Below are 21,062 nucleotides of genomic sequence, written 5' to 3' on the forward strand. Positions count from 1 at the left end.
AATTAAATCAATGATTGAAAATTTGAAAACTTTTAATTAAAAAACTAATTGATACAATTCACTTTTTAATCGAATTCGGAAGCCTAAGTCTGTTACAAAAAGTGATAACATTTTTACAATTTTTAGTTAAAAATATATTTGAAAAAACACAATTGTTTATCAAAATAAATCTCTAAGCCAATTCAATAGTTACATTTTTTAATTAAAAAATTGAGTTTCGCAATCAACAACAATTAAATTTTTAATTGAATCAACTAAAAAATTAATTGAAATTTGCTAATAAAATCAATTAATTTTTTCTATGACCAACTAAAACTGTGATTGACACTATCATTTTCGTATTGAAGACATTGCAATTGAAAAATTAATTGGATCAATTAATTTCGTGATTAAATCAGAATTTTTGTTTGTGTACAAACGAAAAGAACATTCAAAAAGAGAGAAACATAAATTGATTCAAATTCGTTTGACTGCTTTTCTGTTTGCGTTTGCGTTCGATATACAGAAACCGGCCATACACTGAAAAAATGTTCAAAATATTTCCAACTAAAAAGTTATTTGAAGTTGATTTTTTTTTCAATAAATAAATTAATTGATACAATTAACTTTTTAATCAAGTTTGGAATACTACGTCACACACAAAAAATTTATTTTCTGATTCAATCACGAAATTAATTGATCCAATTAATTTTTTAATTGAAATGTCTTCAATCACGAAAATGATAGTATCAATCACAGCTTTAATTGGGCATAGAAAAAATTCTTGATTAAAAAATTAATTGATTTCATTAGCAAATTTCAATTAATTTCTTAATTGATTCAATTATAAATTTAATTGATGTTGATTGCAAAATTAAATTATTTTTTAATTAAAAAAGGTATCTATTTTCAATTACTTTCTTAATTGGCTTAGAGTTTTTATTTTGATTAACAATTATTGTATGAAATATATTTTTAATTAAAAATTTAAAAAAATGTTCATCGCTTGTTTAACTAACTTAGTCTTCCGAATTTGATTAAAAAGTTAATTGTATCAATTAATTTTTTAATTAACAATTTTTAAATTATCAATCAACGACTCAATTAAATTAATGTTAATATCTTGATTAAAAAGTTCATTGTATCAAATAATTTATTAATAGAAAAATTTTTCAACTTCAATTAATTTTTTAATTGAAAATATTTTGGTGATATTTTTTTCTGTGCAGTTATAAAAAGAGATACTTTTTGTTGTTTTTAATTAAAAATGTATTTCAAACAATTAATTGTTAATTAAAATAAAAACAAAGCCAATTCAGAAAGTAATTAATAATAGTTACGTTTTTTAATTAAAACATTAATTGAGATTTGCAATTAACATCAATTAAATTTTTAAAAATTAAATTAAATTTTTTTTCTACGCCCAATTAAAACTGTGATTGATACTATCATTTTCGTGATTAAAGACATTTCAATTAAAAAAAATTTATTGAAAAATTAATTGGATCCATTAATTTCGAGATTGAATCTGAAATTTTTTTGTGTGTAGAAACAGGATCGGAATCATTTCTGAGAAACTATGAATTGTGTCTAAATAAGTGAAATTCCTTTAACCGTTTATTGGTAATGCATAAAGTAGTCAATTGGTTTCCCTTAATGACAAGCCCATCTTAAATTCGATTGCTTTTCCAATAAAAAGTGTTTTGCAATTTAAACGACTTTAGTTATTATGTATCAAGAAAAAGTAAAAACAAATTATACAAAAATTATAAACACCAAAATTTTCATAATCAATGTATTCTCATACAAACAAACGGAACTTTCAAAAATAGAGAAACACAAATTGATTCAAATTCGAGTGGCTGCTGTTCTGTCGACAGCGTTTTCGTTCGATATACAGAAACAGTAAAATTCTATATACAGATATACAGAAACTAAAAAAAAATCGTGAAAAATTTTCCCGTCTGTGAGGGGAAAAGTAGTTTACAACCCCTATGGGAATAATTCCCCACAAGTCTTTCATGTGACACCCATAACATACGATTTATATCATTGAATATACACCTAAATAATCTCACAAATAAACCACATATGTTGTACATTATTTTAAAAGCATTTTAGGATTTGTATAAACGTTTTTATTTGTAATAGTTTTGAAATATTTGTACTGTGTTTAAAGTTTTGAAGGAGATCAATTAAACTTAAAACTATTAACATAAATTGTACTTATAAAGAAATAAACAAAAAAAAAATTAAGTTACATAACTTAGATAAAAATACTTCAATATTAAGAAAATTAAAGCACAAATTGATATATTATAAAAATTTATTTAAATGCTCGCATTATGCGCTAACCTGTAGCTACATAAAAAATATATACACAGGGAAAAAAAATATGAATTTGGTTGATAAATTAAATATATACTTGAATCAATTAATTTTTAATTGGCTTTGGTAATTGATAATATAATTTCGGTGATTGAAGACGTTTCTATATTACATATGTATATTTGTTTCAAACAAATAAAACATCCTCAACCACCGAATTTGTAGCATCAATTACAAAAGTCAATTAAAAAATTAATTGATCCATTGATTAAATTGAGATATATTTAATTAACTTTTTAAATTTTTTAATTGAATTATATTCATATAAAAGGTGTGTTCCTTTACTTTACTCGTAGTAAAAAGTAGTAAAAGAGAGAAATATTGAAAATCCTCTCAGATTTCTATATTTGTTAAATGTACAGGAACGAAAATATATTAAAAATTGTAAAAATGTCAAATAAAAAACAAAAGAAGCATTGTGATTTGAATAAATATTTTCAAAACATGTAGGTAAATTAAATACTTTTATATCGAAATTTTTTTGACAAATGGCAGATTTTTTGCAGGAAACTTTGAAATCCTTATTACGATAGAAAGAAGCTATGGTTTTTACTTTGTTATAAAAAGTACTCCTTTTGCAAAATTTTTAATCAAAGTAAAACTCTGGCTTCTGGGCTATAAAGTAGAGTAATAGCGCATATTATCAGTATCTTATAAGGTGGGGTTTTTCATTCCGTTTGTAACACATACAAATAACGAATTCTGACTATAGAAAGTATATATAGTCTTGATCAGGGAGAAATTATAAGACGATGTCTCTCTGTCTGGCTATCTGTTGTAATCAGGCTACTTCCTTCAATAATGAACCTATAGTGCTGAAATTTTACCATACACGTTTTTCTTCTACATGCAGGTCAATTTTGAAGATGGGAATACTTCGGCCTAAGTTTTGATTTTGCTTCCATATGAACCGACCCCCCAATTGGGGTCTTCATGACATAGACATTAAAACTTTTATCCGATTTGCATGAAATTCAAAACGTAGAGGTACTTTTGGTCCATTAAAGGGTGTGCCGAATTTGGTGTGAGTCGGTAAATGTTTTGGTACTTTTTTCGAAACAAGTGGTATTGGTTCGGCATTGTTTTGAAATTCCAAATTGTGGAGTCCACACGTTAAATCTAAAGCACAAAGTTGCACAAAATTTTATTATTTTTGTCATGACATATCTACAACCTTTACTCGAAAAAATTTGTCGAGTAACTTGTAGTAAAAAAATTTTAAAAGAGACATGCATTTTGACATTGTTCTCTTAAAATTGTTTACTACTTTTACTATTTTTTGGGGGTGAGGAACGGTCTCTAGTAAAAACTAGTAAAAGTAGTAACTAGTAGTACGTAAAGGAACACAACTAAAATTTAAAAAGATTTATTTTAAATGAAAATCTTTTATATCGATGTAAATATGGGAAATAAAATATATTCAGTCTAAGACTTTCCGGAAAATAGAATACAATTTTGAGTTACTTCTTCATTTTGTTCTGCATCCACGACTTTAATTGTTGTGGACTTCGTTTTTGTAGTGATTTGTATTTATTTATTGCTGCCTGGCATTATGATAGCGATGGTAATTTTTTTAAAAGTTTTGGATCTCCGAATGCATCTTCCATATCTATAGTTTCTTCGAATGTCCATCGAACACGTTTTGTTTTCCCATAGGGAGAGGCTAAGAATGAATACAAAAAACATTAGATGTGCCCATAATGAAAACATATTAAAATGATAAAACAAAAATACTATTTTGTAGACATAGAGTAACATTTAAATATTTTTTATTTCTTGACAGTTGGTATATACCACGATACAATAATTCCCAGGTACTTGCAAAAAACAGAACTCAAGTACATCGAAATGTCAGTTTTGTTTATAATTTTATTTTAATTAATGTTAGTAAACAGACAATAGTATCCTGTGACATGTAAACTGAAACTAATAGCAACCCATGAAACCAGACATTTTTGACAATAGTAACCCGTGGCATGTAGACTGTAACCAATAGTAACCAGACATGTTTGACAGTTGGATGTACCCAGCTGTGAACAGCTGACTGTGTGTAGAGTACCTTAGGTTACGTTAGGTTAAAGTGGCAGCCCGATTAAGATTCAGGCTCACTTAGACTATTCAGTCCATTGTGATACCACATTAACTAAAAGTACCTATTACATATGGGCACTTCTAGTTTTAACCGCTGAACCTTCTTGATTATTTTTCTTTGTTGAACCAACCAGATTGTTCCAAAAACATTAGCAGACTGCTTAAGTTAACGTTTTCCAGATCCGCCAGTAATCTGAAGCTATATGCTCCTAAAAGTTGCTTGCGCTTTACACAAAATGCAGGACACTCACACAAGAGGTGTTTAATTGATTCTTTTTCCTCCGCATCATGACAGCTCATACAATAGTCATTATACTTCGCGCCAATAGTTTTTGCAAAATCTCCTATCAGGCAGCGACCCGTTATAGCAGATATCAGGAGTGATATCTGACGTCTCGAGAACATTAGCATATCTAGTGTGCGGTTTAAGTTGAAATGGGGCCATATTTGCTTGGTGTCGTTACAACCCTTGCAATTCTCCCATCGAACATTTGCCATCATAACAGCCTTCTCACGCAGCATGAGCTTGCAGGTAGCTAGGGGCATACCAACAAATTCTAGTTCCCCTGGAATATGTAAGGTAGTCCCTAGCCTTGCCAACTCATCGGCTTCGCAGTTCCCCGGTATGTTCCTATGGCCAGGCACCCATATTAGGTGAATATTGTACTGCTCAGCCATCTCAATGAGAGATTTGCGACAATCGATGGCCGTTTTCGAGTTGAGGAACACAGAGTCCAAGGATTTTATTGCAGGTTGACTGTCTGAGTATATATTAATGCCCACATTTTTTGGAACATTACTTCTCAGCCAATTCGCCACCTCTCTTATTGCTAATATTTCAGCCTGAAAAACACTACAGTGATTAGGTAATCTTTTCGCTATTTGAAGTTCCAAATCATTAGAATATACTCCGAAACCCACTTGTCCATCCAATTTGGAGCCATCAGTGTAGAAATCTATATATTCTTTATTCCCCGGGGTCTGTGTGCACCACGCCTCACTGTTGGGGATTAGAGTCTCAAACTTTTTGTCGAAAAGTGGACTCGCCAAAGTGTAATCCACTACGTTAGGCACATCTGACATTGTTTTGAGGACAGAACTGTGACCGTAACCTTTTTCCGACCACAGCGATAGTTCGCGCAACCGCACAGCCGTTGGTGCAGCTGACTGTTTGGCCAAAATGTCTAAAGGCAATAGATGCAGCATGACATTAAGGGAATTTGTTCCTGTCTTGCTGAATGCGCCTGAAATACACAAACACGCCATACGCTGAACTTTATCTAAACCAGTCGGTTTCTGAAGTGCCGGCCACCAGACTACAATACCATATAGCATTATAGGTCTAACCACTGCCGTGTATAGCCAATGCACAATTTTTGGTTTTAGTCCCCACTTTTTCCCTATTGCCTTTTTGCACGAGTACAAAGCTACAGTTGCCTTCCTCGCCCTTTCTTCAATATTAAGCTTAAAGTTCAGCTTCCTGTCCAAAATAACGCCAAGGTATTTTGCACAATCACCAAAGGGAATTTCAATACCCCCTAAGGAAATAGGCCTAACCGTGGGAGTTTTGCGATCTTTGCAGTACATGACTAATTCTGTCTTTGCGGGATTTACCCCAAGACCATTGTCTTTCGCCCATTTTTCAGTCATCCGGAGGGCCCTCTGAATAATATCTCTGATTGTGGATGGGAATTTTCCCCTGACTGCCAGAGCTACATCATCTGCGTATGCCACCACTTTTATCCTTTCTTTTTCTAGAGTAACCAGAAGGCTATTTATAGCAACATTCCAAAGAAGAGGTGATAGAACTCCTCCTTGGGGAGTGCCTCTGTTCACATACTTTTGTATGTTTGCTTGTCCTAGTGTGGCTGAAATACGTCTCTTCATTAGCAGTTCGTCTAACAGCCTGAGTATACATGGATCAACATTCAGAGTTGTCAGTCCATTTAATATCGAGCTCGGATGGACATTATTGAACGCCCCTTCGATGTCTAGAAACGCCACGATTGTGTATTCTTTGACAGATAGTGAGCTTTCAATAAAGCTGACTAGTTCATGTAGTGCGGTCTCAGTAGACCTGCCCTTCGAGTATGCATGCTGTCGTTTCGAGAACAAACTTGAATCGATGCTAGTTCTAAGATAAATATCTATCATCCTCTCCAGAGTCTTAAGTAGGAATGAGGATAAGCTGATTGGTCGGAAATCCTTCGCCCTCGAGTGAGAGGCTTTTCCCGCTTTAGGTATGAAGACGACTTTTGTTTCCCTCCACTTTCCTGGGATATATGATAAGTTGATACATCCTTTATATATCACCGACAACCAGGGGATAATTTTGTCAGTTACAGCTTGTAACTCCGCCGGAGTAATTCCATCAGGTCCAGGGGATTTGAATGGTCCAAAGCTATTTAGCGCCCATCTTATTCTAGTTTCCGATACAATTTCCTCGACAGGAAACGACCGCTGAGCAACTGTGGCACCGCCAGTACATGGTTCAACCGTCTGATTTCCAGGAAAATGTGTGTCCAATAGTGCCTCCAGCGTCTCCTCACTGGACGTTGTCCAATTGCCCTCCGATGTTTTAATGAAACCTGGAGCGGAGTTGGTGGATGCTAGAACCTTCCGTAGTCTGGACGCCTCGGACGTATTCTCAATACTGCTGCAGTAATCATTCCAAGAGTTATGCTGAGCCTTTCTCAGTTCTCGCTTGTATCCTCTCAGAATCTTCTTGTAAGCGTCCCAGTCCTCAGAAGCTCTGGTGGACTTTGCCTTGTTAAAGAGCTTCCTGCAGGATTTCCTCATATTACTTAATTCCGTAGACCACCATGGTGGTCGATGTTTCCCCCTTGGCTTTTGTTTCCCTTTCAGTGAGATGTTGAAGGCCTTAGTAATCCGCTCCACTGCGTATTCGATATCATGCACATTTCTCATATTTGTCTCTGTTATTTCCGGTATCATCATATTGAACGATTCCCTATACCTATTCCAGTCAGCTTTCCTAACATTTGGCGGAAATATGATCTTGGTGATATGAACATCAAATTTGAAACTGATGTAGCGATGATCTGAGAAGCTGTGTTCACTTAAAACCTGCCACTCAGATATCATTTCATTCAGTTCTTGCGAGGCCAAGGTGATGTCCAAAACCTCTTGCCTCATTTTAGTGACAAAGGTTGGGACATCTCCCTTGTTGCAAACTACCAGATTAGTACGCAAAATAAACTCTATTAGCGACTCTCCCCTTGCATTAGTATCACTACTTCCCCATATACTATGATGTGCATTCGCATCGCATCCCATAATGAGTTTCGTCTTTGTTTTCCGTGACTCCTCCACTAAGGTCTTAACGGCATATGGAGGCATCTCCCTGTCATGTCCCATGTAGACCGAAGATACCCAATATTTGCATTTGGCTATTTCTAAACTGGCAACGACAGTGTCTGTATTGCACATTGAAGGAAGCAGACACAAGTTGAGCTCGTTTTTAGCAATTATACAGGCTCGATTTACATCATTACCACTATACTGCAATAGTTTGAACCCCGGAGAACTTAATTCACATATTTTGTTTTTATAAACATATGGTTCTTGAATAAGAACTATATCTATGTCCCCTTTCATCAGGAGAACTTTTAAGGCAGCACATGCAGAGTACCTTTAATAGTTTTATCATGGGTATAAACAATACAAGATTTTGACGTCAGAAATAAAAATTGTGAAGATATATTGTATATATATACATTTTGTTAATAATTATAATTTCACTTACTACTCCTCTTCTTTTTTTTTGGCTGAGATACGTTTTCCGATTTTTCATACATTTCATCTTGCTTATTGAATATGTCCATTAAGTCAATAATGCTCTCCTCTCCATCACTATCTTCGTTGTGATCAACGCCAATGTTTTCCACCTCATCTACCTCATCCACGCCATCATCCTCATCATCGTCATCGTCAGCGTCACTACCATCGTCATTTTCCTCTTCCTCATCCTCATTGTCATCATCATCCTCATCTAACCCTGCCGCTGACCTTAAAAGTTTTGAGACTGTCGTAATTTCTGCAATTGGAACGGGTAGCCGATAGTGATTCTTGTGAATATCTTCGTGGTGACCTAAAAAGATGGCTAGTCTATCAACATCGACTTCTTCAATATTTAATATTGACGAATAGGTCGCAATATGCTTTCGGAGCATCGTTCCCCTTAAAGTATGAGGCATTTCAGCACCACATTCGTTGGCAAATTTCCTCATTAATGGACAAGCTCGATAATATTTCTTGGCAAATTCTGAAGTAACTCTACGGCCGAAAATATACGGATTATTAATAATTCCTGCTCTCTTGCGGTATTTTAATATGGTGTCAACGGCTCTTTGGCACATTTTGTCCAGCAAAATGCTAACAGGTCTGTCAAGTTTTCCGGTCAGACTTACTCTGGCGAATTGTTTTGCATAAGCCATTGACTCTTTCGACTTCATTTTTTTCAGATCCTCCGACATATTATCGACAATTGTATTTTTTGCTTGGTAATTTTCTATTAAAATTCGTTCTGTTTCCCCTGCTCTCCTCCTGTTATACATCTGAATATAAGCCAAAGCCGATTGAACCAATGTTTTCCAAACAGTATTTGATAACGTTTTTAAACAACTTTTAATTTTTGTACGAAGATAGGACATTTTTTTAATATCATTTTTTGATGGTAGAGTTACTTCCTCTAACCTTTTAAGTTTTTGTTGATCTAACACTGCTCTGCGATTTATTTGCGTTGGTGTCTCTTCCTCCCAAAGGGCCATAAAGTTTTCCAATTGCTCCTTTAAGTCATCGCTCTGAGATTTTATAAATTTGGCACGTTGTGTTCTTGCGCATTTTTTTATTAGTGTTGAAAGACTCGCTGCGACAGCAGGTGTTTTAAATCCTGTATGCATATCCCATTTTGCAGTAGTACGTAATGCTTTAATCGCTTGGTCAAATAAGTATGGTTTAAATATTTCCTTTAGTTCATTAATTTCTGGTACCAGTTTTTTAAATTCCATTTTGAATCGACCTAAAAGTCTCATGTTAGCTCTTACTTGATCATGTTGATGTTGGTACAAGCTTTTCCGCCAATTTGTTCCCGAATTTAATTATCAGTTCATCGTAACGAATTTCTTTAGTTATCTCATCTTTATTAAGTACAGGAAATATTTCCTGTACTTTAGTACGTCGCTTGCTGCTGAGTGAATATACTGTGTTAATTGGCGCCCATGGATAAAATTTTTCCTGCATCCTTTAGTGTTTGGTCCACAAGATTTAAGATGATGACGAAGACCATTCATAGCATAGAATCCTTTACAGTTTTTGCAGCAAACGTATTCATCAGGAGTTTTTGGAAAATTAAGTTTTCTTCGTGTCGTTATCAGAACACCTGTGTTTAGATCACTTTTAGTATTATGAATATAGTCACCCTCCTTGCGCATATAATCAAAAATTGTCAAGCGTTCAATACTGTTTTTGGGCAAAGCTATGGCTCGTTTTACACGTTTTTCTGTTTTATGTTTAAGCACGAAGTGCCTTGAAATTTTGCATTGCAGCTTATTGCAAAAAATGCAAAAATGTTGTTTAGATTTTATGCCTGGATTTTTCTGCAATAGGTTGGTTATATTAACAGGTTTTTCTATCGGCTTTATTTGCTTGTCTGAAAATATGGAGTTATTATTTGAATCTGACCGATTATCCAATGACGAATCCGTTATATTTTCCGTTGAATTTGGTTGGTATTCTGTATCTGACGTTGTGTTTTGAATAGATGATGTTGAATCTGTAACATTTAAATTATCTCTGGACAAAAGACTGTTGGAAGTGCGGTTGTTTTTTTCAGCGATCTTACAGGACGTATTTTTTGAGAAAATATCAGTTTTTGAGAAATCGGAATCTGCTAAAGTGTCGTATGTTTGATTACCTACATTATTAGTATCTCTGCAGGAAGTAGAATCCATAATATTATATCTGTGTTCAATTGACAAATGCATTTGATTATTAATTTCGCTGTCAGACGATGCAACGATATACGACCTTATTCATAAAAAATCATTAACGTGCACTCTAAACCAGTGATAGCTATTACGCTCTTTTTATTCTATAAGCCTTATATAAAAATAGGTATTCATTAATCATTAATAACACTATTATAGTTATCATGCGTTTTTAGTGATAAGGTGGCAACACATGTCGTTACATCTTGTCATTTTCATCGTAGTGATGAAGATCGAATTATAACCGGTTGATCTTAATGAAAATAAAGTCTCAACATTTTAATGATTTTGTGGCGAAACATAATTTCCAGGCTAAATTAATTTATACAGAATGCATTACTCACAATATACAATCATTTTATAATTAGTCAATATGTTAGTATCAATATTAGTGTTAATCGAACCGGATTGTATTCGAATATAAAGTCTATTGTGATTAAAAACACATCATTAATCTAATGGAATTCATCTATTTAATTTCTCGAGCTAATTTTCGACGCATTTTTCATTAAAGTAACAAAAGGAAGTTTAAGATGACGTTAAATTTACATAATATTGGTTGGTATGAATTTTGTACGTCTATTTGTGCAGTTCTCTTATTTGGATTAGTATTTTGAAAAATTACATCAAAATAGGGTTTTTATAAGAAAAGATCGCCCATTTTATACGCATTGGCATATAATGATATACAAAATAACATAAAACAGCAATAAATTTATAGGTATTGCCAAAAAAGCATTTTGCAATTTTATCAAAGAGTTAAAGAAGGGTACATCCTACAATAAATTTTTACAATTTACCAAAGACTTGTTAAAGGTTTGGTAAGCTATTAATCGTTTATGAATGCTATTTTTCACGAAATAATTTATCAATCGTTCATAAATGTCAATTAACTTTTTATGAATACGGCTGTTAGTCTTCATCTAGTGCTTCGTACAATATATAAGGTACATCATCCTTGTTTAAATTTTGTTCTTCAGCATCGTTGTGCAATTTTTCGTTGAAATTAGTATCATTTATTAACATATCGTCCTTCATTAAATTTATATCGATGACACTAGAATTGGATAAATAATGTTCTGAGCTGGTAGGAAAGCGATGTTTCGATGTAAGTGGAGTGCTAGACATATTGCTATTGAATTCAGAGTTAAACGGAGAATCGGAGAATTGGCGAATTTTTGATTGACTAGATGGTATTTTGTCATATTTTGCTGGATTTGAAATTCGCTTTGAAGATTTAACAGATAGAGATTCAACAATTTTTGGCCGTGAGGTGGTATTTTTTACGCGTTCTGATGTAATTAAATTTTCGGGAGGTAATTCATTGCAAAAGGTGTTAGACAAATGAGAGAATTGACGAATGTTTGGTTGACTAGATCGATTTTGGTCATAGTTTTCTAGATTTGAAATTTGCTGTGACGATTTAGTAGATGTAGATTCAACTTTTTCTGGCCGCGTGGTGATAGACTTTTCGTATTCTGATGTAATTAACTGTTCGGCAGGTAATTCATCGCAAAAGGTGTTAGACAAATCGGAAATTTGAATAATTTTTGATTGACATGATGGAATTAAGTCTGTCTTCGATTTCGCTGATTTGGATTTAACTGGATTATGCTGTGGTAGAGGCAGAGTAGAGGATACAGTTTTAGTGATTGGAGAAACATGTTTTTTTCTTAGTGGAATATTAGAGTCAAGATGATTGAGAGATGTTTCGCATTCGAATGTATTTAAATTTTCGACATGTTCTGGAAAAATTTTGTTATATTTTACAGGATTTGAAATTTGCTGTAACGATTTTGTTGATGTGTAATCAATTTTTTTGCCGTGTGGTGGTAGAGGATAAATTTTTCGTGATAGGAGAAACGTGTTTTTGTCTTTGTTGAATATTAGAGTCAAGATGATTGAGAAATGTTTCGCATTCGGGTATATTTAAATTTTCGACATGTTTCGGAATAATTTTGTTATATTTTACAGATTTTGAAATTTGCTGTGTGATGCTAGAAACATTTGTTGGTATTTGCTGAATGTTAGAGTCGATTTGGTGGAGAGACGAATCGCTATTTGTTGTATTTGAATTTCCGAAATATAATTCATCACCTGGCACAAATTGTATTAAAAAAAACGCTAAACATGTATTTTCTATGATGGATTCGAATTACTTACTACTTTGCACATATGCATTTTTTTACAATTTGCGGTTAAACTTGCTTCAATTTTTCCAAGATGTATTTTATCATCTAAGGCATTGTTTGAAAATTAACGGCTTTATTCATAAAAAATCATTAACGTGCACTCTAAACCAGTGATAGCTATTACGCTCTTTTTATTCTATAAGCCTTATATAAAAATAGGTATTCATTAATCATTAATAACACTATTATAGTTATCATGCGTTTTTAGTGATAAGGTGGCAACACATGTCGTTACATCTTGTCATTTTCATCGTAGTGATGAAGATCGAATTATAACCGGTTGATCTTAATGAAAATAAAGTCTCAACATTTTAATGATTTTGTGGCGAAACATAATTTTCCAGGCTAAATTAATTTATACAGAATGCATTACTCACAATATACAATCATTTTATAATTAGTCAATATGTTAGTATCAATATTAGTATTAATCGAACCGGATTGTATTCGAATATAAAGTCTATTGTGATTAAAAACACATCACTAATCTAATGGAATTCATCTATTTAATTTCTCGAGCTAATTTTCGACGCATTTTTCATTAAAGTAACAAAAGGAAGTTTAAGATTGAGTTAAATTTACATAATATTGGTTGGTATGAATTTTGTACGTCTATTTGTGCAGTTCTCTTATTTGCATTAGTATTTTGAAAAATTACATCAAAATAGGGTTTTTATAAGAAAAGATCGCCCATTTTATACGCATTGGCATATAATGATATACAAAATAGCATAAAACAGCGATAAATTTATAGGTATTGCCAAAAAAAGCATTTTGCAATTTTATCAAAGAGTTAAAGAAGGGTACATCCTACAATAAATTTTTACAATTTACCAAAGACTTGTTAAAGGTTTGGTAAGCTATTAATCGTTTATGAATGCTATTTTTCACGAAATAATTTATCAATCGTTCATAAATGTCAATTAACTTTTTATGAATACGGCTGTTAGTCTTCATCTAGTGCTTCGTACAATATATAAGGTACATCATCCTTGTTTAAATTTTGTTCTTCAGCATCGTTGTGCAATTTTTCGTTGAAATTAGTATCATTTATTAACATATCGTCCTTCATTAAATTTATATCGATGACACTAGAATTGGATAAATAATGTTCTGAGCTGGTAGGAAAGCGATGTTTCGATGTAAGTGGAGTGCTAGACATATTGCTATTGAATTCAGAGTTAAACGGAGAATCGGAGAATTGGCGAATTTTTGATTGACTAGATGGTATTTTGTCATATTTTGCTGGATTTGAAATTCGCTTTGAAGATTTAACAGATAGAGATTCAACAATTTTTGGCCGTGAGGTGGTATTTTTTACGCGTTCTGATGTAATTAAATTTTCGGGAGGTAATTCATTGCAAAAGGTGTTAGACAAATGAGAGAATTGACGAATGTTTGGTTGACTAGATCGAATTTGGTCGCAGTTTTCTAGATTTGAAATTTGCTGTGACGATTTAGTAGATGTAGATTCAACTTTTTCTGGCCGCGTGGTGATAGACTTTTCGTATTCTGATGTAATTAACTGTTCGGCAGGTAATTCATCGCAAAAGGTGTTAGACAAATCGGAAATTTGAATAATTTTTGATTGACATGATGGAATTAAGACTGTTTTCGATTTCGCTGATTTGGATTTAACTGGATTATGCTGTGGTAGAGGCAGAGTAGAGGATACAGTTTTAGTGATTGGAGAAACATGTTTTTTTCTTAGTGGAATATTAGAGTCAAGATGATTGAGAGATGTTTCGCATTCGAATGTATTTAAATTTTCGACATGTTCTGGAAAAATTTTGTTATATTTTACAGGATTTGAAATTTGCTGTGTGATGCTAGAAACATTTGTTGGTATTTGCTGAATGTTAGAGTCGATTTGGTGGAGAGACGAATCGCTATTTGTTGTATTTGAATTTCCGAAATATAATTCATCACCTGGCACAAATTGTATTAAAAAAAACGCTAAACATGTATTTTCTATGATGGATTCGAATTACTTACTACTTTGCACATATGCATTTTTTTACAATTTGCGGTTAAACTTGCTTCAATTTTTCCAAGATGTATTTTATCATCTAAGGCATTGTTTGAAAATTAATTCTATAAATATCTACACTGTTAGAAAAATATGTTTTTCATATGCTCCGATATAAACAAAATGTGTTTCGGGCACAATTTTTAATCACAATATATTTAAGGGCAAACATGTAATGTTCCTAAACTAACACTAAATGTTTGGGACACATATGTTAATATGTTAGAATATATTATGTTTGGGGCATGAATGTTTCATAAAAATAATATGTGTGAATGTAAACATATATAAATTTACAAATTTCGAGTAAAAATATATATGTTGTGATATTTCGTTCAGAGAGCGACAGAGAGAGAGAGTATAGAGAAAGAAATAGAGATGGAAACCGGGAGAGTTGACGAAAGATATCAACATAACACAGCGAAAGAATCAAAAGAGAACAATTTCTGTGAAACCGCTTGTATGTTGTTTCGGAAAACTGTTTTATGATAAGGCCAAACATTTGATATGCTTAAGTCTAAATATTATTTAATTTGAATAAAGAGAATAGATATTCGGAACCAAGAGAATATACATTTGAAAAACAAACAGCATATGTGTTCGCCTTGAGAGCAGCATTTTATGTATGTGTGGACATGTGTTTTGTTTATCATTTTGGCATTATGGGCACAATTTTTTTCTTGGTTCGAAAGGGCACTATACTCTTTTTAGAGTTGGGACAGTAAAATAAAATAAGGAGGAAATAGTGAAAAATTACACAGTAAAATGTATAAAAACAAAGTTTAGTTCCTCTTTATTAATAAGTAGTCCACGAGGAGTTGACGGACACCTTCAAATATAAAAGCGGGCATTAAGTTCGAGTTTTGCAGCTAAAACAATTTAAAAAGTCTTTTTCTTTAAAATGAATTATTAAAGAAAAACAAAAACAGTTTTTTATTACAAAATTGTTATTTTTGCAATAAAAAATAATATTTGATCCAAAAATCAGTCAATTTCGTTTATATCAAGCACTGTTACTGACTATAAATCTTTAATAACCCACATTTCGAAGTTTTATTATAAAAATTTAATATAGTATAAATATAAATGTGTAAATTACAAAAAAAAAAGTGTTCGGTCGGAGCAGGGAGTGGTTAGCATGTCTGCAAGGCAGACATGCTAACCACTGCTCCACGTGGCAAACAAATGTATGTTTCTGTTAAATAATGTTATGTTTGCATGGGCTCGTGGGCGCTGCAAACTATGCTATATAAATGTAACTTATAACGATAATTATCTACTGGTGACTATAACAGCTGCATAGCCCAGTGGATAGTGTGTTGGCTTACAAACTGTATGGTCCTCGGTTCGATTCTCCGTGCAGGCGAAAGGTAAAATTTAAAAAATTTATAAAAGTGAATAATTTCTTCAACATTATTTGTGTTACAGAAAAAGGTGCCAAGAACTAAAAAAATTCGTGGAAGTGAAAATTACGAGTATGTTAGGGAATGAGCACAATCGTCTTTGTGAAAAATTCTTCCAAGCATATACTATTTTTGGGCTCAAAATGCTTCCAAACATATAATATGTTCACATAAAACAAACATATTAATATTTCGGCAGTATCCAATAATATATGTGCTTCCTGCAAAATATGTTTGGAACATATGTTAAAGAAGCGATTTTTTTTGAGGGTGTATATGTAATAATAAAACTTTCTGACTTACCGCTTTTAGCTATATGTATTGCGGAGTAATAGCAACCTTTATATTTTGCAACACAGTTGCTTTTTCCCTCAAATTTGACGCTTTTTGTGTTAACTACATAGTAGTTTTCATTATCCATTTGCACTAGCGAAAACATCGTCGGTTCTGAAAAAAAGTATAATTAGTACGAAATAAGGAACCAACGGACAGTGGAAAACTATTGCTGCAAATCCTCATTTGCAGAATGATGTTATGGTTTTGGTAAAAGTCATATACGATTTACTCCAAAATTTATTGTATTGAATTTAGAATAAATATGCAGATTTAAAATTAAATATAATGTAATTCTTTCCTTAAAAACGAAAATATAGGCAAACTATCGTTTACAGTTTTTCGCTGTCATTTTTTTGCAAGTCTTTTGTGACAAACAGTGATTTCATAAAGGGGTTTAAAACAATTCAATGAAGACCGTCTAAAAAAGTATTTTAATGTGATCAACATACAACTATCCTTATAGCTATCAACGCACATGCACACACAGCAACTTTAATATTGCTATACATGCAGATATTCGTTTTTCGCATAAGGCCGGTATGCATCTCTAGAAAAATTTTCGGTAGCAAAAATTTATTTAAGTCCACAACAAAAAAAAACAGGGCTGTGTACACAAATTATAAACCACAAGAAAAAAATATCCCCAAAATATTTTCAATTAAAAAGTTAATAGAAGTTGAAAAATTTTTCAATTAATAAATTAATTGATACAAATAATTTTTTGAGTATGATATTAACATTAAGTTAATTAAGTCGATTATTGAAAATTTAAAAATAGTTAATTAAAAAATTAATTGATACAATTAACTTTTTAACCAAATTGGGAAGACTAAGTCAGTTAAAAAAGTGAGGAACATGTTTTAATTTTTAATTAAAAATATATTTCAAACAATCAATTGTTAATCCAAATAAAAACTCTAAGCCAATTAGGAAAGTAATTGAAAATAGATACCTTTTTAATAAAAAAATTATTGAGTTTTGCAATCAACATCAATTAAATTTTTAATTGAATCAATTAAAAAATTAATCGAAATTTGCTAATGAATGCCCAATTAAAACTGTTATTGACACTATCATTTTCGTGATTGAAGACATTTTAATTAAAAAATTAATTGGATCAATTAATTTCGTGATTGAATCAAAAAAAAAAAATTTTGCGTGCATCTAATCGGTTTTAAAAATTGTTAATATATGTTCCAAATATTCCTCAAATAAATTGTTGATTATTTACAGAAATTTTAAAACTTTTACGCACACAATAGCTCTGTTACTTTACTTTACTCGTAATAAAAAGTAGTAAAAGAGAAATATTGAAAATCCTCTCAGAGTTAAAAAATTTGTTAAATGTACAGGAACGAAAATATAGTAAAAATTGTAAAACTGCCAAATAAAAAAAGAAGAAAAAATATTTTCAATAACGCCAACTACATTTTTAGATTTGCTCTCATAATAAACAGGAGCCTCTATTAACGTAATTTTTTCGAATATGTGCAAGTCAACCATTTGCAGTCAAAAACAAGACCTGCAATTCTACATCCAACTAGAAAGTAAAATTTGGAATTTTTAATTAAATGTACACTCTAAAATACACTGCCGTAACTACAACCATTTCTAGTTCTTAAAATAAGAATGCGTTTCTTGTATAGGCGCATTTATCTTATACTTGAGCAAATATTTAAAAAACCTTTCACTGAAGGCGGGTTGTAATTAGAGTTAGGATATTCGACGTGGCTTTAACGTAAACTCGGCTTCAATGAATCTAAAAAACTGCTATATTATTGAAAGCGTTACTAACCAGATTGATTGCAACTTAACTTTAAAGTTAAGTATTTAGATGTTTTTGATTCAAATCATAGCATAATTAATACTTAAGTTTGGTATGACTTGCGATTTTTAAATTTTAGTTAACACGTTTCTGGATGACTTTGAGATTGCGTGATGAAAAAAACCTTAAATTAAAAATGAGTTGCGTCTTAAATATAACCTTTGTTTAATTCCGCGGAATCAATATAAAATTAATGAAATTGAAACAAAATCTTCGGATTTCGACATGTATTTCTTTTCAGTGTATCTTAATGTAAGAATCAAAATCATAACTTGTGCAGCAGCCAGTTAGCCAGTCGAGATTACGATTCGTCTGGATTTTTGGATTTTTCGAATAATTACACTAGTTTACACTAAAAATGTACATTTAATGAAAGGCGACTTTTTATATATTTTCATATGATGAATAGAGGTTACTTTTTTTATCGAACAGTTTTTGAGAAATTCTTATATTTTTAGCTTTTCTTTTTTCATTATACAAAACATGTCTCGAGCTTTCTTCTAGTTGGTCTTAATTCTTACGTCGAAGTATCACCTTTACGAGCATGAAGAGAAACAATGTTTGTACTTTTCCGCCGGCAAAGTATCACTGTAAAACATGATTATTTTAATGTTGCCCATTTTCATCGATATATTTTGAACCACTTATCTCAGATCCAATTGTTTGTTCGTCATCCCAATACCTTGCATTAAGTTCTAACAACGATATAATCGGAAAAAAGGACGAAAAACTAAAAATATAAGGATATATCAAAAACTGTTCCATAAACAAATGTAACCTCTATTTTCGAATTCAGCAGATGAGAATACATAAGAAGTCACCTCAAAAATTAGTTTGTTGTCATTCACATGGAAATCTGTGTGTGTATCTTTTCCGATGTGCACACTGAACAAAAGCTTGTCCAGTTGTAATGAGAGCCAATGAAGCGCAGAATAGCATCAAATTTAATTTTAGGGCGAAATTCACCAGGACATAATTTATTGAGTTTTCCGTCTGATCCATTGAATCCAAGTTTAATTTAAAGCCTCGTCGAATCTCCTAACTCTAAGGACAACATGCCTTTAATGAACATTTTTAAAATTTGTAGTCGAGTAAAATGTCTGGTTACATTCGTATTTTAAGAAAAGAAATCGCAATATATTTTCCAGTATTAAATCGAATGAAATTCCACATTACTTTTACTTTCCATTTGAATGTAGAACAGTAGGTCTTGTTTTTGACAGCAAATGTATGACTTACACATACTAGAAAAGTATTTACGGCTCTTATTTATTACGAAATATTTATTTCGAGTTTTTAAACAAAATTTCGTTGAATATAACAAATGTTTGGATAACTTGTTCTTTTGCTGTTTGTGTTTCTTCGAAAGTGCAGACTTCTATATAAAAAATGTTAAAAACTGTCTACATTTTCCGTAAAAACTTTTATACCAAACCCATTGACAACTATGATTGTTTTCCATAGTTTGGTATAGCCCATATATACATTGAAAAAAGCATACCCGAGCGTAAGAAGCGTAGAATTAAAGCATACTTTCAAAATGACAAATACTTTGCCTTCAACGTTATCCATATGTAAAACTGGAAGTCAAACAATTTTAATTTTATGAAATATGTGAAGTAGACGAACATATAATGAATGGTGAACCTCTACTGCGGATTTTTTTAATCGGAAAAAAACAGAGCCACTGTGAACGCCGAAGTAACTTGTCTATGAAAAGTGCCACAAATATCAAATTCTAAATTTCACATAAAAATTTGACTGCACGACTTCTTGCGCAGCGAATCAGAGCTTCACCATTCATATCCAAATTTCAGTTTTTATACCCACCACCATAGAATGGTGACGGGGTATAATAAGTTTGTCATTCCGTTTGTAACGCATCGAAATATCGATTTCCGACTATATAAAGTATATATATTCTTGATCAGGAAGAGTTTTAAGAGATTGGAAGTTGATCGTACGCGTTTTTGGGCGGTCCGAATGAAATTTGGTTTAAAGTTACCACAAGCATTTGTAGGCTATTGAAACCCGTCACAAATCCGGAACGTCGTTGATGGAAAACACACATGCTGTTGGTGGAAGCCGTTTTTCGGTGATTATTGCATAAAACAATTAAATATTTTTACAATTCAATCAATTTTATTGGAAAGAACTAAAACTGAAAACCACTCATTTGGAACACAAAAACAAAATCATCTGTTCTCTTTCTCGCAAAATACTGGCTGATTTGGTACATAGTTGTTTATAAAAGTAGTAAAACGTCACACCGAACAACGCATCAGCTGTTTCCACTAGTGATACCTAACAAATTGGTGTGAGGGCATTGTCATACTTTCAACACAAAGAAAAATCGTTCAATATGTCACAAACACCTGTTACTACAGCTAAGATCTCAAATACAAACTCGGCTAAGCGAATTTTAAGAGAAACATCACCAGATGAATCTGCTGCATCTATGACAAATAAGTTAGTGGGAAATGTAGAACTTTCTGAGTTGATGAAAATTATGAGAAGCTCCATGGAATCGATTATGAGCGAAAAATTAAAAAATTTATCGACAAAAGCTGACATAGAGGACGTTAAACAGCATATATCAGACATCGATTCGAAATATGAAGTATTGAAGGCAGAAAATGAGGCAATGAAAACTGAATTAGAAATCCTCAAATTAGAACGGAAAAAAGACCACGAACGTCTCCGAAGACTAATCGATCAATCCAAACGTAAAAACGTTATTTTTAGAGGAATTTCAAAACAAGGGTCGCCCAAACAGTCTGCAGAACTCATTTGCACTAACATACTCAAACT

The 21,062-nt window shown here is 32.2% G+C and overlaps 2 protein-coding genes across 4 annotated transcripts; both read right to left on the bottom strand.

Moving 5' to 3' along the window:
- Positions 1 to 3,751: 3,751 nt before the first annotated feature.
- On the bottom strand, positions 3,752 to 9,512 carry LOC142232783 (uncharacterized). Of its 3 annotated transcripts, none has more exons than XM_075303451.1 (3): positions 8,225 to 9,512; positions 4,368 to 4,426; positions 3,752 to 4,030 (listed from the first exon to the last, which is right to left on the bottom strand). In XM_075303451.1, exons 1-3 carry the CDS (start codon positions 9,510 to 9,512, stop codon positions 3,977 to 3,979), a joined length of 1,401 nt encoding a protein of 466 aa, XP_075159566.1. In that variant the 3' UTR covers positions 3,752 to 3,976. The 3 variants fall into 3 exon arrangements, 2 of the variants coding, with proteins under 2 accessions (XP_075159566.1, XP_075159565.1); XR_012721210.1 differs by having other exon boundaries at positions 3,913 to 4,030; positions 8,111 to 9,512; XM_075303450.1 differs by lacking the exon at positions 4,368 to 4,426.
- Positions 9,513 to 12,010: 2,498 nt separating this feature from the next.
- LOC142232785 (uncharacterized) lies at positions 12,011 to 20,392 on the bottom strand. Its single transcript, XM_075303454.1, has 4 exons — positions 20,257 to 20,392; positions 16,394 to 16,537; positions 12,630 to 12,703; positions 12,011 to 12,563 (listed from the first exon to the last, which is right to left on the bottom strand). Exons 2-4 carry the CDS (start codon positions 16,527 to 16,529, stop codon positions 12,435 to 12,437), a joined length of 339 nt encoding a protein of 112 aa, XP_075159569.1. The 5' UTR covers positions 16,530 to 16,537; positions 20,257 to 20,392; the 3' UTR covers positions 12,011 to 12,434.
- Between the last annotated feature and the right edge of the window lie 670 nt (positions 20,393 to 21,062).

Source organism: Haematobia irritans, chromosome 4 (assembly GCF_050003625.1).
Source record: "Haematobia irritans isolate KBUSLIRL chromosome 4, ASM5000362v1, whole genome shotgun sequence".
Taxonomy (NCBI): Eukaryota; Metazoa; Arthropoda; class Insecta; order Diptera; family Muscidae; genus Haematobia; species Haematobia irritans.

Excerpts from the sequence above, each read along its gene's own strand:
- LOC142232783 (XM_075303450.1), bottom strand. The coding sequence starts at position 9,512 with ATGAGACTTTTAGGTCGATTCAAAATGGAATTTAAAAAACTGGTACCA. Across the intron at positions 4,031-8,224 it reads AAAAAAAAAGAAGAGGAGTA|CCTCTCCCTATGGGAAAACA; the intron begins GTAAGTGAAATT and ends ATTCATTCTTAG.
- LOC142232785 (XM_075303454.1), bottom strand. The coding sequence starts at position 16,529 with ATGTTTTCGCTAGTGCAAATGGATAATGAAAACTACTATGTAGTTAAC. Across the intron at positions 12,704-16,393 it reads AATACATATAGCTAAAAGCG|ATGATAAAATACATCTTGGA; the intron begins GTAAGTCAGAAA and ends ACAATGCCTTAG. Across the intron at positions 12,564-12,629 it reads AAATGCATATGTGCAAAGTA|GTGATGAATTATATTTCGGA; the intron begins GTAAGTAATTCG and ends AATTTGTGCCAG.